The following is a 16557-nucleotide window of genomic DNA, read 5'->3' on the forward strand; positions in this document are numbered from 1 at the left end:
TCATCCCCTACTGTGCTGTGGTGCCACCTCGGCACAGACTAACAATTGAATCTGGGACATTCTGCTCTGTATTGATTTACTCCTGTACCATATGGTGCATATACTCACTAAGCTATCACAGCTATTCGATTCATCCTGCTAATTTGTCCAAGCAGTCACAGCTGTCAATTACAGATACTAGCAGCCAGAGCATGCCCGTGCACCAGAGAATTCCTCATTGCAACTTGATTGCTTTAGGTTTACTGAATATTAAGTTAGTTTGCTGAGCATGATCTGTATAATGGGCTCCATCCTGTGGTTGGGGTAATTACTCTAACATTTTTAATCCATCATTGAGGAAGACCACAGAAATTCCAAGCGATTTACAAGGAATTGGTCCTTTTGATTAACCTCTGAGCATTGTATTGATAGCACAATTTTGGAGTTTGTGTGTGTGTATGAATGTCAGATGAGGCTCAGCTGTGTGTCATCGTCTCTGTTACCCCCACCAGCTCGCATGAAGAATGGTGAGTCACTAGAGGACTACCTATGTCTGTGGTAACTGTATCCCAGTATGAATCAGCACCTGAGAGGGGAATGGAAAGCCGGGTGGTACGGAATGTAGTGTGCTCTCATACTTTTTTTTTTAGTCATGTGGGTTTTATCTCTGGTGTTTGGTCAGCATGTTTATCAGTTTTCTAAGCTGGTTTAACATTGGTTAATAGGACTCTAAGTAAAAATGTTGGGTGTTCTTTGTCACAAATGGCTGATATTAAAGATATCAAGGGATATGGGGATGGTGCGGGAGAATGGCATTGAGGTAGAAAATCAGCCAAGAACTGGTTGAATGGCGGGGCAGGCTCCAGGGCCCGAATGGCCTACTCCTGCTCCTATTTCCTATGTTCCTATATTTATTTGTATGGCTGAATGCATCAAGATTTTAAATCTTGAAAATGAGTTGACCGTTTTGTTCAAAATAATGGTGGATGGTGTCAATTTTGGTATTGAAATAACGGTCGAAGAGGCTTGGGGAAGTCTGCTGGGCTTATCACCGCACAAGCTGCTTATGTTGTTTTTGAAGCAGAACTGGCCATTCATTAAATGGTTTTCTACAGTTGACCAAAAGTGTGAACGTCCACCATTTGGAAGAGATAAAGTTGCAGTACTGCTATCCTCGTCTGGATGTGAACGTCAGTAAAGGCATCAACCATCTGCTGAAAAGCCCCTTCTCTGTCCATCCCAAAACAGGTAGTGTGTGTGTGTGTGTGTGCATGAGTGGATTGTTCGTTTTAATCCTCCCTTCCTATAATGAAGCATCTGGTCTCTTGGGCACCTCCTCCTTACCCAACCCCTTAGCTGAAGTTGATAGCTTGCTTGTTTTGGCTTTTGAATAATCCATGTGCAAGTGTTTAGTTTTGTTTTAATTTTATAGCCTTTTGTGTTCAAACTTGGGGTTGCTCAAAAGTGGGGGTTGCCAGCCCTGGATAATGAAACACTTGCTGCTTTTGTCACCCAGTATCAATTACTCCTAAGCCTTGTATAGCATAAGTGAGATCTAGAGTTAAATAAAGCTCCCTCTGCTGTGCCTCTTAGCACCAATCTGGAGTGCCTCTACTGCCACCACTCGCACATTTTTTTTTTTAACACTATTCACTCTTGTAGCCTCTCTGAGTTGATTTCTACCATCATTGGCTGTTTTCTGCTGTCAACTCGGACACAAAAATTTGGTTTGAGGCAATCCCAAATTCATCTTGTGAGGTTCCTTCGCAACTGGGAAAGCGAAGACTTTTATCTATTTGGGGCTAGATTTGAACTTCAGGCCTCACTGATAAAATGACTGCACTAAAGCTATTCATTTTAAAATTCTCATCCTTATTTTCAAATCCGTCCATGGGCTTGCTCCTCCAAGCTCTCTGTACTCTAATTCTGATGGCTTCAGCATCCCCTATTTTAATTGCTCCACCATTGGCGGCTGTACCTTCAGCTGCCAAGGCCCTAAGCTCTGAAATTCCCTCCCTAAACACCTCCACCTCTCTTTCCTCTAAGATGCTCCTTAAAACTTACCTCTTTGACCAAGTTTTTGGTCATCTGCCCTAATATGTGGCTCAGTGTCGAAATTTGTTAACCTCCTGTGAAGCACCTTGGGACCTTTTACCATGTTGAACATGCTATATAAATACAAGTTGTTCATCAGCCCCTTTTTTGATATTAAAGGCTGTATAAAATGTTGTTATAATGTTCTGTGATGTTGCCACATAATTTCTGTTGAGTTCTACTGTCGTTTGAAAGTTTTCTGTGTGCCGGTATTCTGCTCATCATTTCTGTTGCTGTTCTAGGACGCATTTCAGTGCCTATGGATGTGAAGAATTTGGATAAGTTTGATCCCTTTAGTGTGCCTACAATAAGGTAGGAAGGACATTGGCAACAGTTATTTTTACAAATTTAGAAAGCAACTTAACTGACTTTTTTTTACTGTGTGGTTGCCATACATCAAGGGTCTTTTAAAGTCTAGGTAAGGCACAGGAGTAGCTCTGTAGAATGACATTGAAACGCTTGAGTGTCCAGGTATTTGTAGGTGTAATTCAGTGCATCAACTACGGTTCTAAAAGATGTGAAATAGTTGATCCCAAAATATCAAAAGTTTCCATTTTACTTGGTTTATCCCCAACTTCTTTTCATGCACCTTATGACTGCTGCCCTGTAGTGCCACCTACATGTTGACACAGCCCATGTTTGAACTTCACATTCTATATAGGTTTTCCTGTCCAGTGAAGTGCCTTTTGAACAAATCTGGAAAAATGCAAGAGCAAAAAAGATGTTGTTTTTTCCAGTATCTGCAGTAGTCAGTGAATCATTATGCTTGTTCACAGGGAGTGGTGAAGGAGCACCCTAACCAGTCCTTGTCAGGCACCCATAGCACACATTTCTGGGAGGTGTCGAATGGGACTACGTTTGCTTTCTTTCTAGTCTTCCCTTGCCAAGGATGCTGAGGCTAGTTGGCAGCATAATATCTCTCACAGTTAAGTCCCAATCTGAGTTGTGTTGGGGAGGTACCATTAAATGGTTGTGATGCCATTGGTTTAGGGAAGGAAAAACCGTCCAGGGTTCCTGCTCCGGATTACTGTCCAGCAAGCCCTGTTAGAAGAGCACTTGTGTGGATGATGGGTGAGGACAGGATCAGGTTCAGCCACAATGCTTGATGTGTTTGAAAAGCCTGCATGATCCCTTGACAAAGCTCGCACTGAACAACGGTCAGTTGGGCAAAGTATGCGAAGGTGACCTGGCCCCACAGATCCATAGCCCAGTAAGGAGTCAATACCTTTGGGAGACATCTAGGTTGGTATTTTCTATTGGGAAGGGAAAATTATCCAAGGTTTCTGTCTGGTTGCATATGGTGACCAGCCCCGTTACTGGAAACATGGCATGTTTGGATGTTGGGTGACTAATGTTCTGTCTAAACTGCGTGGGTGCGCAGTCACGCAGCAATCGAAATGTGCTGCGCATGAGCAACATTTCCTTTTAAGATGCACGGCTGCGAGTCACTATTAAAAGGATTGCGCAGTGCAACAAGCCAGCCACACACAGCAAACAGAAGTTAGAGGGGACATTGGCGAGGACAGCATTGTGCTCAGCCATGATGCCCTTCACCATCAAACAGTATGCTGGCACAATGCTGTCTAAACTCGCATGAGTAACTGGTTAGGTGTTGAAGGGCACCTGCCATCTTTGTAACCTTATCCTAACATGGCTTCGATACCTTGAAGGGAAGAAAATTGAGGGAAAGTATATGCTGCTGTAATTTACCGTAGGGTAACCCCTGAATCTGTGTTGTCTTTCAGTTCTCTTTGCAAGGAACTTGATAGGAAAACTAATGAAGAGCAGGAGAATGCAAGTACCAAGAATGGTGAGGAACCAGAGGTGAAGCGTCGCACTAGAGGTAAATGTTTATGTGAGGTTGTGAATATTCCTCTGGGGAGCAATCCTTACTGATGTTGCAGGTCCAATATATCATCAGATCACTTCTCCTAAAACCATTCATCACTAATCTTTGTCATCATCTTCCCCCTGAAGGTCCTGACTTCTGCTGGGGTCTGGCTCCAAGGGTGCTAGTCACCCTCCGGTACGTCCTGAAAGTGGCCTGCAGATGTGAATGGATAGCGATCAGAGCAGTACCTTGGCCTCTTTTTTTTGGTTTTGTTTCCATTCCTAGCACAGGCTAGTTCTGTAGGCCCGCTCCCCACCCAGGCTAGTTCTTGTAGCAGAGGCTAGAAGTAATTTATAGTGCCAGAAGTCTTATTCTGAGGTTCACTGACAGTCTCTTTTTTTTCCTGCCCCCACTTGTTTGGACTGAGTATCCACAATTTGTTATAAAAGCATAGTGTAGTTTTGAGTTCTTTTATGTTATGCATTATTCTTTGTAAGGGGTCAGGCATGCTAAGGCATCAAGCACATGATGATTTGAAGGCCCAAATAGAGGTAAATGGCTTTGATTTAATTGCCATTACGGAGCCGTGGTTTCAGGGTGACCAGGACTGGGAACTGAATATTCAGGGATATTCATCATTTCGGAAGGATAGGCAGAGGGGAAAAGGAGGTGGGGTAGCACTGTTAATAAAGGACGAGATCAGTACATTAGTGAGAGAGGATCTTGGATCAACAGAGCAAGATGTAGAATCAATTTGGGTGGATCTAAGAAAGAGCAAGGGGCAGCAAACATTGGTGGGAGTTGTTTATAGGCCACCAAAATGTAGTGGTAATGTTGGGCACGGGATAAGTCAGGAAATTAGAGCTGCGTGTAGCACGGGCAATACAGTAATAATGGGCGACTTCTATTTACATATAGACTGGGTAAACCTAATTGGCACTAATGCTGTGGAGGATGAATTCCTGGAGTGTGTATGAGATGAGTTTCTGGAGCAGTACGTTGAAGAACTAACTAGGGATTGGGCTATTTTAGATTTCGTATTATGTAATGAGAAAGGGCTAATTAAATAACCTTTCTGTAAAGGAGCCATTAGGAAATAGTGACCACAATATGATAGAATTTTACATGAAGTTTGAAAGAGATATAGTTCATTCTGAACCTAGGGTCTGAAATCTGAACAAAGGAAACTGAAGGTATGAGGGGCAAGTTGGCTATGGTGGATTGGGAAAATACATTAAAAGATTTGACGGTAGACAGACAGTGTCTAGTATTTAAAGAAGTATTTCACTGTTTACAACAAATATCCATTCCTCTAAGACACAAAAACCCAACAGGAAAGGTGAATCAATCGTGGCTAACGAAAGAAGTTAAAGATTGTATTAGATTAACGGAAGTGACTTATAAGGCTGCCAGAAAAAGTGGTAAGCCTGAGGATTGGGAGCAATTTAGAATCCAACAAAATAGGACCAAGAAAGTGAAAAGAGAATATGAATGCCAGCTAGCTAGAAACATAAAGGCGGACTGTAAAAGATTAGCTAGAACGAATGTGGGTCCATTACAGGCGGAGACAGGAGAATTTGTGGTGGAGAATGGGGAAATGGCGGAGAGACTAGACAATTACTTTGTGTCTGTCTTCACAGAGGAAGACATAGAAAATCTCCCAGAAATACTAGGGAACCAAGAGACTTGTAAAAATGAGGAACTGAGAGAAATTAGTACCAAGTTGATAAAGCCCCTGGACCAGATGAGCTACATCCCAGGGTATTGAAGGAGGTGGCTATAGAAATAGTGGATGCATTGGTGGTTATCTTTCAAAATTCTATAGATTCTGGAAGGGTTCCTGCAGACTGGAAAGTAGCAAATGTAACCCCACTGTTTAAGAAGGGAGGGACAGAGAAAACGAAGAACTACAGACCTTTTAGGGAAAATGTTAGAATCTATTATAAAGGATGAGATAACTGGACACTTGGAAAATATGATTGGGCAGAGTCAACATGGATTTATGAAAGGAAATCATGTTTGACAAACTTGTTGGAGTTTTTTGAGGGTGTTACTTGTAGCATAGATAAAAGAGAACCAGTGGATGTGGTGTATTTGGATTTTCAGAAGGCTTTTGATAAGGTCCCACACAAGGTTAGTAAACAAAATTAGAGCACATGGGATAGGGGGTAATATACAGGTATGGATTGAGAATTGGTCAACAGACAGAAAGCAGAGAGTGGGAATAAACAGGTCATTCTCAGGATGGCAGGCTGTTACTAATAGGGTACTGCAAGGATCAGTGCTTGGGCCACAGCTGTTCACAATCCATATAAATGATTTGGAAGTGGGGACCAAATGTACTATTTCCAAATTTGCTGATGACTCAAAACTCACAGGGAATGTAAGTTGTGAGGATGATGTAAGGAGGCTTCATGGGAATTTGGACAGGTTAAGTGAATGGGCGAGAACATGGCAGATGGAATATAATGTGAATAGTGTGAAGTGATCCACTTTGGTAGAAAAAAAGAGAAAGGCAGAGTATTTCTTAAATGGTGAGAGGTTGGGAAGTGTTGATGTCCAAAGGGACCTGGGTGTCCTTGTTCATGAATCACTAAAAGCTAGCATGCAGGTGCAGCAAGCAATTAGGAAGGCAAATGGTATGTTGGCCTTCATCACAAGGAGTTTTAAGTACAGGAGTAAAAATGTCTTGTTGCAATTGTATAGAACCTTGGTGAGACCGCACCTGGAGTATTGTGTACAGTTTTGGTCTCCTTATCTAAGGAAGGATATACTTGCCATAGAGGGAGTGCAATAGAGGTTGACCAGACTAATCCCTGGGATGGCGGGATTGTCTTATGAGGAGAGATTGCAGAAACTGGGCCTGTATTCTCTAGAGTTTGGAAGAATGGGAAGTGACCTCATTGAAACTTAGAACATTCTTGCAGGGTGTGACGGGGCGGATAGGATGCTTCCTCTGGCTGGTGAGTCTAGAACCAGGGGACACACAAGACTGAGATGAGAAGGAATTTCTTTATTCAGAGGGTGGCAAATCTGTGGAATTCTCTACCCCAGAGGGCTGTGGAAGCTCAATCATTGAACATGTTCAAGACAGAAATTGATAGATTTCTGAATGCTAACAACATCAAGGGATATGGGGATAGTGGGGAAAATGGCATGGAGGTAGATGATCAGCCATGATCTGTTTGAATGGCGGAGCAGGCTTGATGGGTTGAATGGCCTACTCCTGCTCCTATTTCCTATGTTCCACTCCCAGCAGGCCTTGCACTAGTCTCTCATACTTCTCAGTTTATAACAACATTGGCACAAACCTGAAAGCTGCCAGTCAGGCTACTTACTCAGTCATGAAGTGATATGGGGATGGCCTTTGAAATCAGAAAAGCTTTCCCTAAAGAAGAAATTACTGTAAAATCTCAGGGGTTTTGTTTTAGATTCATTTTCCTAATCATCTGCATATGCTGTCCCTGGCTGAAATGGTGGGTGTGATTTGTCTCGTTTCTGCCAGTGTCACTGTGCAAACTAGATTCATGTGGGATGGAACAAACTCCTAAAAGTATTGGTGATTGTGGGTGTGAGCAGACCTTCAAGCACTTTGAGTGCCTGCAAAATCCACTGTTTAAAATGGATTTCAAGTGTTATTGCGTTTCTCCACCCCCACCCCGCCCAGATGGCAGAGAATTGCTGAACCATACAGATCAGGAAGATCTGTGGTCTAATTAATACTGTTAGCTGAGGCAGCAAAAAAAAAAAGCACAATAAGGTGCCAGCATTACTATGAGGAGAGGAAGATTCATCAGGATTCGCACTATTGGTCATTCTCCACTGGCCCATGCTGGAAAGTGTGCACAAGCAAGATAGGTCTCTGATGCCTCCCAATGTGGAATAGCACACTGACTGTCTAGGCTAATGTGAATAATAGCTATTTCAGTGAGATACTGGAGGGATTGTACTCCAGGAAGAGTCAACACCTTGGAGAAGGGGAAAAATTGGAAGGAATAATTAACTGGGGATATGGTAGAATTTTGTTTCAATAATGGAAACTAACAAACTGAATACTGAACAGAAATAGTGAGAGGAAATGCAGTGCACATAGATGGATGAATGAATTCCTTTAAATTTCTCTACACTCAGATTATAAGAAAACAAGTCTCCTGGGGCCCATCAAGATTTTTGAGCAGTTTATAGAGGAGATGGAGCTGTCACGAAAGGGCCTGCTGCTGAATCAGAGTGGTGAGTATCATTCGGGATATTCTGCAAAAAATGTTATGGCATGAACTTGCCAAAATACAGAGCTCTGAGGAAAGCCAGTGCAGACCTAGTAAGTTTTTCTTGGAAAGGACCATTGCTTTCACTGGGAATCTCCTGTTTAGTATATATTTTTTTAAAATTGGAATGTTTCTCTTTTAAAATTAAACCATAAGTTTGCTTTAAGTCTAGAAGCTTTTATCCAGTGCAAAGACTTGCTTGAGCTCTGTTTTTAAAATTTGAAATCTTGTTTCATATTGGTTCAGGAGAATGTTGTTCGTGAAAGTAAAGTAATGGGCTGGAGGTTTATGCCTCTTCCTCCTGAATTACGAAACAGAAATGAAATGCTCGCACTTGTATAACATAGGATCAACATCTGAAAGTGCTCCATCCAATTAATTGCTTTTGGACTGAAGTGGCTATTAAGTAGGCAAACACAGCAGTCATTCTGGACCTGCAGTGCCTGCCCAGCAACAGCAGAGACGAATGACTACCATCTAAACAGATTGAACATTGTGTTACGACCAGGTGAGAGGGGTCTAGGGGTTCCCTCTCAGCCTTTGCCTGGGTTAACCGTAACGTTTTAATTTTAAAAAACACAGTGGTTTAAGTCTCCCTTCGTGAGTCCTTGTTCACCACCTTCCAATGGTAAGGCAAAGAAATCAATTCAGACAGGTTTTCTTAGATTTAAACAAGAAAGGTACAAGTTTATTAATCTTAAACTCTAATCTGGTTAATAACTACGAATATGCGACGCGACCACGCTAGCATGCATACACAATAAACACACATGCAGATGGAGACAGAAAAGTAGAAGGAATAAAGGGGAAAAGTTTGAGGCAATATCTGGTAGTTACAGTCCTTTACGTTCAATGCAGAGTCTTTGGTTGCCGGTAAGTCTTGCAATTCCTTGAGGCCCAGTTCACGCTTCAACTTGTTCCGATGTAGGAGTCTTTCCTCTCTTGAGGTTTGGGTGTCTTCCGTGGTTCTGGTGGCTTGGTAGAAAGTGAGAGACGGAGAGGCTTCCTTGCTCCAGCTTCAGTTTTCAACAGCCTTCTCCTCCTTTCTCTGTAGCATAATTCAAAAAACCCCAGCTTGCTCAGCAGGTTAGTCATGTGACTGTTTGTTTGTGGATTCTGCCATCTTGGCAGTTGCCCTGGAATGTGAGCTTCCTCGCCTTCAATGTCTGGTGATCACAGCCCATTTTGGGTTAAATGGACCAGGGAATAGTCCTTTGTCTCTCCAAGCACTGTCTGTTAGTATGCAAATATTTTTCCAGCCAAGTGTCTGGTGATTTTTTTTTTTATCAAGTCCTTTCTTCACTCCAGCAACATTTTAAAATCAATGTTCATATGACAAAATTAATATTTGTGGATTCCAAAGCATTCGGTGGAGTGGGGGGGGGTTGCTATCTCTTACCCCAACAAGATGTGGATCACCATTGCCCAGCCCAATCTCTGTTAATTGAATCAGTGAACAATTCTTTTGTGTCTCTTCGTATGCAAATGTTTTCCCAGCCACTGCTGATCTCTTTAAACAAGTCATCTCTCCACTCCAGCAACAGTTTAAAAGTAATGTTCATGTGATGAAATTCATATGCCTCATTCTTGGCAGCTGGGGGTCTTCATGACGAGCAATTTGGGAAACATGATTTTCATGATTTGGGTGGGGATTAGTGCATGATATGAGGTCAGTATAGAGAATGTTTTTTAAGTACAGCCAGAAATTAGAAAAAATACTGTATGTGCTACTTGTGTTTAAAGGGCCTGTTTGATGCATTGATTATGCATTTATATATTTTTTTTCCAGATAGAGAAGGAGATTTTTGATGTCGGCAATGAATGGATTCCTTTTTCAAACACATTTTAGCACATGTTGACTTGAATCATCAGATCATAAAACCTGGAACCAGTGACTGTCTTCTGGACTTTGCTTCTGTAGCTCCAATGAACATTTAAAAGTTCTTCAGGATGCACCAAATGTGCTTCATCAGCTCTGAACAGCCTTCAGATGAGAAGGCCAGGGGAACACTTGTTTCAGATCTGCTACTTTAGAGGTTTTTATGCAAACATTTTGTATCGAACTGCATCTATTTATATATCCAAATTTTGTGTCAGTTGTCTGTAGGGTCCCACTTGCCATGTGGTTAATCAGGATCAATTAGATTTCAAGTTTCACAACGAACACAAAAGGCAATGATGACACCTGAGACTTTTAAAGTGAAGCAACTTACCATATAAAAATTCAAACAAAATTTAACTGAGCAAATTGAAGTAACAAATATTTAAAGAGTCGTGTGTCTAACTGAAATTATAATTAAACTGGAGGCCTGACCTTTGTAATTAAGATGGAGGTTGAAACCAGGGACTCCATATAATGACTAGGTCCAGAGAGAGGCCTGAAAAGAGAGGGTTTTGTCTATGAGCAATACCATGGGAGACTATTTAATCTGTAAATTAAATAACTAGTTATTTGTTGACTCTTTACTATTGATCTTAGTTTTCCTCCCTTGATGTGACCCTAGCCCTGGATTTTATTTTAAATTGACCCAACCTCCCCTGCACCCCCACCATGTATTTGAAGTGTAGAGTTCTCCTAATAATTCAATTAGTAAATGTATTTGCTAAGGCATTGAGAAACAGAGACCAGTAAGGTCCCAGATTTGATCCCTGAACTTTGCTGAATAATAGATCTCAGCTGGGACAGCAATATAGATAACCAACTATTCTCTAAACATCAGAGAATGCCTGCAGTGTTAATTCTCCACTTCCCATGCTGTTCCATGTTTGGCCCTATCTTTAACATCAGCCAGTACCTCAGGTCACCACTGCCCTTAACTTCTATGCCATGAGGTTATTCCAGGCTGGCAAGGTAGAAGAGAGGAACCCTTGTAACATAGGAAAAGGCATAGGACATGCAGTCCCTTGAACTTGTTCTGCCTTTCAGTGACATCATGACTGATCTGTACCTCAACTCCATTTGCCTGCTTTTTCTCTAAATCCCTTGATCCTTGTCTAACAACCTATTGACCTCAGTTTCTCTATCTACTCTACAAAAACTCTTAATCATTTTAAATAGCTTGATTAGATCACTATTCAATCTTCCAAACTAAAGGGAATACAAGCCTAGTTTATGCAATGCTTTAAGCCCTAGTATAATTTTGGTGAATCTGTGTCACCCTTCCAAGGCCAATAGCTCCTTTCTAAGGTTTGGTGCCCAAAATTGAATGCAGCACTCCAGGTGGTGGGCTCTGGCCAAGGCTCTGTACACTGGAGCATCTCTTGCTCATTTTTGAATTATAATCCCCTTGAGTTAAAGGCCAACATTCCATTAGCCTTTTTAAATTACTTTTTATACCTCTGCACTAGCACTTTGTTTTGTGTACCTGGGCACCCAAATACTTTGATTCTGCACAGCTCCTAGTCTCTCCCCATTAAGAAAATATTCTAATGTTTTTGTCGGATCCAAAGTGGATAACCTCACACTTCTCCATATTGAACTCCATCTGCCATATTTTCCTACTCATTTAATGTGTTCATGTTATCTGCCCATCCGTATGAGCTACTATGTCACCTAACTTGGTATCATCTGCAAAATTGGATATACAACACTCTTCCTTCATCCAAATCACTAATATATTTGGTGAAAAACAGGCCCCAGAATAGATCCCTGGGGAACACCACTTGCCACATCCTGCCAATCGGGGAATGAAACCTTTATCCCTGCACTCTGTCTCCTATCCAACTAATTATCAATCCATATCACAAGGTTACCTCCAATTCCAGGTGCTCTAATTTTTGCCAGTAATCTCTTGTCCAGAATCTTATCAAATGCCTCCTGGAAATCCATATAGACAATAGCCATAGACACCTCCCTGTCCACTATTTTAGTGAGCTCAAAAAATTTCATTAGATTAGTCAGACATGACCTACCCTTTACAGATCCATACTGACTCTGATCAACCGATGTCTGTCCATGTACTCAGTCACTGTCTTTGATAGATTCCAGTATCTCTCAATTAAGAAACAAAGTGCTGTAGTTACCTGGTTTCCCACTCTTCCTCTTAACAATGGACTGACATTTGCAATTTTCCAATCCAACGGCACAATTCCTGATTCTAAAGAGCATTGATGCATCTGTAACTTCGCCACCTGTTTGTTTGGAAACATTTGTCTATCTCGAGTTCCATTATTTTCTCCATTACCTTTTTAAAAAAAACTTCTATTAAATCCACTATGTTCCTCCCCAGTGTCAATACTTTGATCCCTTATATTGCTGATATTTTGTCCCCTTCCTCCATTGAAAATGGATGCGAAGTACTCCTTCAACAATAATCATTAAACATTTAAAATGAAGTAACAATAGCCAAACAGCAGTGCACAAATTATCAGGCTTGGTTCTGATATCCTCCACGATAAGTGTCTCCTGCTCTTCTGGATGTATTTCTGTGGGGCTTTCCCCCACCTGACTGTTGTAACTTTGACAGAAAAGCCATGGACGGCTGGCACCATTTTTCTGCAGGTTTCTTCAGTTTTTCCAGTGAAGTATGACAGATAAACCAGAGAACCCGCACAGGAAGACATCCCCTCAATGTTTTTACACTCGTGAGGAATAGCCAGTTGGGTGAAGGATTGGAGAATTACTGGCATCTGTGGCCCCAGTAAGAATCAGCATCTTCAAAAGATGATGAGAATTGGAAAAGAAGAACGTTTAGAGGCTCAATGTGAGAAGTGGACAGAGACTTTTTGTGACTGAAAATGTGTATTTTGGAAATTGCAAGGACATTTTGCTTTAACAAGCAGGCAGTCCCACAGAACAGAAACTTTTGTCTAATAAACAGGTAGTATCAGGCAGCCTCTATTTGTATTCAACACTAATGTGTTTTTATTCTGCATAAGCATTGTTTCTGATTACTTATTATGTCTGCATGAAGTATTTTAGTTGCAATCTAGTTTGGAGGCTCATTAAACTGAAGGATGACATTAAGTATGAGGTAAAGGAATCTGCTCTAAATATAGTTTCAAGGTAGGTATGGTCTTTCATGATCTATATTGAAGCATAGGATGGGGGGGGTTGTCTCAGAACTAATATGTTGGACGTTTTTGAAAAAAAAGTTATTCAAAGTTGTTACACTGTAATCGCTCAGCTGATTAAACAAACACCACCAATATACAGGTTAACAGTGACAGTATTCAAGATAAATGGAATGATTCCATACTCATCACACATTGAAACCCAGTTTCTGTGGCAGTGTTTAAAATTGAATAAAGAACTGCTTTACTTTCTGAGAAACCTATAAAATCTTTTGCGTCAGATTAATTGGTTATGATGTGGCAGTAGTCTTCCCAAGTGTGCAATAAATCTTGAGTGAAAGTGATTTCTGCTTCCAAATACAGTCAGTGGCCTTCACTGTGATGTACCACAGGCTTTGCTCAGGCATCACTCTCAAAATGAGAAGTGACATGAAATATTTCTGCCTTTAATGTTCTTTTATTGTATGACTCCTAAAAAGCTTTGTGCAGAAAGTCTGAAAGAAAACTTAATAGTTTAGAATAGAATTTTGATTTGATCTCTGCCAGCACCCATCCCAAGCATCAGATTTGCAGTACAACATAGATTTCTTAATGGCTCAGTTATTCAAGACCCATAGTGCAAGACAGCATCAAAATTGTACCATTTAGCATGAGGGTAAGACTGCTTTTCCTAGCATGTCCAGGTTGAATCAATGCTGTTACACATGAGGCTCAGATTAGTGCTGATTTCCCCCCATTAACTGCAAGCTATCTGTTACCAATAGCCATGCTAGTAGCCAACATATCCCAAACATTAAACCATACAGTCTTCTAGTCCACTGCCTTTTAGATAATGCAGTCAGGAAATTCTGTCTTGGGATCCAAACATTCCTGATTACAATAGCCCTTTATACATTTGATTCCTAATGATGACGATGCAGATTTCCACACATTGTGTTTGCCCATCTATAGTGCTGACATTATGGAAATTTATATGAATCTGTCACTGTTTGTTCTTGCTGCAATTTAATGGAGCATGACAAATCCATGGGTACAATAGTGGCTGTGTAGGCCTGTTGCAAATAGTGTATGTAACTTAACCATAAACATAAAATATATTTATCAGTACAGCAATTTAGTCTATTACTGTCCCATTAGATAATCCTTGTATGATCAACAAGTCAGTAGACTCCCATTACTTGCTTTTCACTGCATTCAAAACCAATTCAAACTAGCATGATAAAAATCTCTCTCTGCTGGTTGTAAGTGGCTTATCTGAAATGAACTTGGGTACAATTATAAATATATGTGTGGTCACAGCACAAAACTGGTTTTAATTGCCTCATCTCTCATCTTCTGCAGTTGAATACCCTGCTTACACTCACTGTCTCTGCTCACATATAAAGAATGCCATCTTGAGCAATGCGCTGGAGGGTGGCCAGTGCTTGTGGGAGCAAAATGCAGCACCCTCAGGACAGTTGGGGAGTAAATAAAACAAATACTTATAATGTGCTAAATGGTACAATTTTAAATGGGGCATAGGAACAGACGTGGGGATTCACATACACAAATCTTTGAAGGTGGCAGGACAAGTTGATAAAGCTGTTTTAAAAATGGAAAATGTTTTTTTTATATAATGGAATCCTTGACTTCATAGGCAAAGTGTACAAAAGCAAGGAAGTCATACCTTTATAAAACACTGGTTAGGCCTCAATGTGTCTTATTCTGGGCACCAAACTTTAGGAAGGATGTCAGGGCCTTGGAGAGGGTGCAGGGGGATTTACTAGAGCAATACTAGGGATGAGGGACTTCAGGTATGTGGAGAGACTAGAGAAGCTGGTGGTGGTCTCTTTAAGCAGAGGTTAAGGGGAGATTTAATCGAGGTGCTCAAAATTAAGAGGGGTTTTGATAGAGTAAAAAGGAGAAACGTTCCACTGGCAGGAGCCTCAGTAACGAGAGGACACATTTAAGGTAATTGGCAAAAGAACCAGAGATGAAAATTTTGTTGCACAGTGAGTTGTTGTAATCTGGAATGCACTGTCTGAAAGGGCAGTCAAAACATTCAGTAGGAACTTTCAAAAGGGAATTGGATAAATACTTAAAGCAAAATTTTGCAGGGCTTTGGGGATAGAGCAGTGGATGGGACTAATTGGGTAGTTCTTTCAAAGAGCCAGTACGGGCACAATGGGCTGAATGGTTGTGTAGTCCTGCAATCTGCCATTAGGTGAATTCTTCTGATAAGTTATATGTGGAAAATTGCAAATTCAATACAACTTTGAGCTGAAGTCAATTGTTTTTACTTTTTTTTGCCAATATTCTCCCCTTCCTCTCCTATGGTACTGACTCTACCTTGTGCAAGTGGCCGTTCTTCATGACTAAGTATAGACAGTGAATGTCACCAGACAATTTGATTAAGAACATAAGAAATAGGAGCAGGAGTAGACCGTTTGGCCCCTCAAGCCTGCTCTGACATTCAATAAGATTATGGCTGATCATTTACCTCAACATCACTTCCTTGCCCTATGCCCATATCCATTGATTCCCATGGTGTACAATTGTGGGGGACATCCCAGCTGCACCCAATCCTATCCTCACTCAATGTCCATGTACACACTTTCCAATTGGGGTCACTGGATACTTATCAGGAGTGGGACCCTGGCTGACCTTTCCCCCTCTAGCCTAGGGATACTGAGGTTAATTGTAGCATTCTTAGTATTCTAACTCCGCACAGATTAGGGATTGAACCTGGAACCTTCACGGAATAGCTATTGGATGACTTAGCCAGTTAGATTGGAGTTCTCTAACTTCAACCAAAAACAAAATAATTATGATTTCTCCTGATCAAAAAATGTATTTCTTTGAACAGGTGCTGTGAAAACAATGGTCCGAATTTTTTTTTAATCCTTAAATTCAGCATTTAAATGGACTCTGGGCTTGTGGCCTGAAGCGCTTAATACTACATTAGTTATTTGCAAAAAAGCCCCCATGGGACATTAACTGGAGGCCATCTTGTTTAGGCTCATTGACTTGAGTTCAACCATTTGTTCCGACACTCAGTACTGATCTCAGGCTTGATTTAACCAGCAAAAGAAATGCTGACTTTATATAAGAAACGTTTTAACTGACTTGTCTGACAGTTCAGTGCCTAAAGACATTGTGCAATATGGTACTGAGCCATGTAAATGAGGAAGATCGGAGGTTTGATCTCCAATATTTGCCAAACTAGCTGAACTCTGCCAGAGCAACAGATTGTTAAGATTTTCTTCCTTGACAGGGTGCTCACTACCAATAATCCTCCATTTAATTGATGGAGTGATCTGAGCTGGGAACTTTCCCATGCCTGTGATTGTCCAGCAGACGCTCCAGTTCCATATGCTAGGTGTTAATGTCAATACA

At 41.1% G+C, this 16557-nt stretch overlaps 1 protein-coding gene across 2 annotated transcripts in view; it reads left to right on the forward strand.

The window, feature by feature from the left end:
* prim1 (DNA primase subunit 1) overlaps positions 1 to 14391 on the forward strand; it is a 28733-nt gene extending 14342 nt beyond the window's left edge. For both annotated transcript variants that reach the window (XM_068024655.1, XM_068024657.1), the window contains exons 9-13: positions 1095 to 1227; positions 2316 to 2385; positions 3819 to 3916; positions 8036 to 8134; positions 9959 to 14391. In XM_068024655.1, the coding sequence (XP_067880756.1) occupies positions 1095 to 1227; positions 2316 to 2385; positions 3819 to 3916; positions 8036 to 8134; positions 9959 to 9978 (420 nt within the window). In that variant the 3' untranslated portion in view covers positions 9979 to 14391. The remainder of the gene's footprint in view (positions 1 to 1094; positions 1228 to 2315; positions 2386 to 3818; positions 3917 to 8035; positions 8135 to 9958) is intronic.
* The last annotated feature ends 2166 nt before the right edge of the window (positions 14392 to 16557 follow it).

The sequence above is a fragment of the Heterodontus francisci genome, chromosome X (genome assembly GCF_036365525.1).
Source record: "Heterodontus francisci isolate sHetFra1 chromosome X, sHetFra1.hap1, whole genome shotgun sequence".
In the NCBI taxonomy this organism is placed as follows: domain Eukaryota; kingdom Metazoa; phylum Chordata; class Chondrichthyes; order Heterodontiformes; family Heterodontidae; genus Heterodontus; species Heterodontus francisci.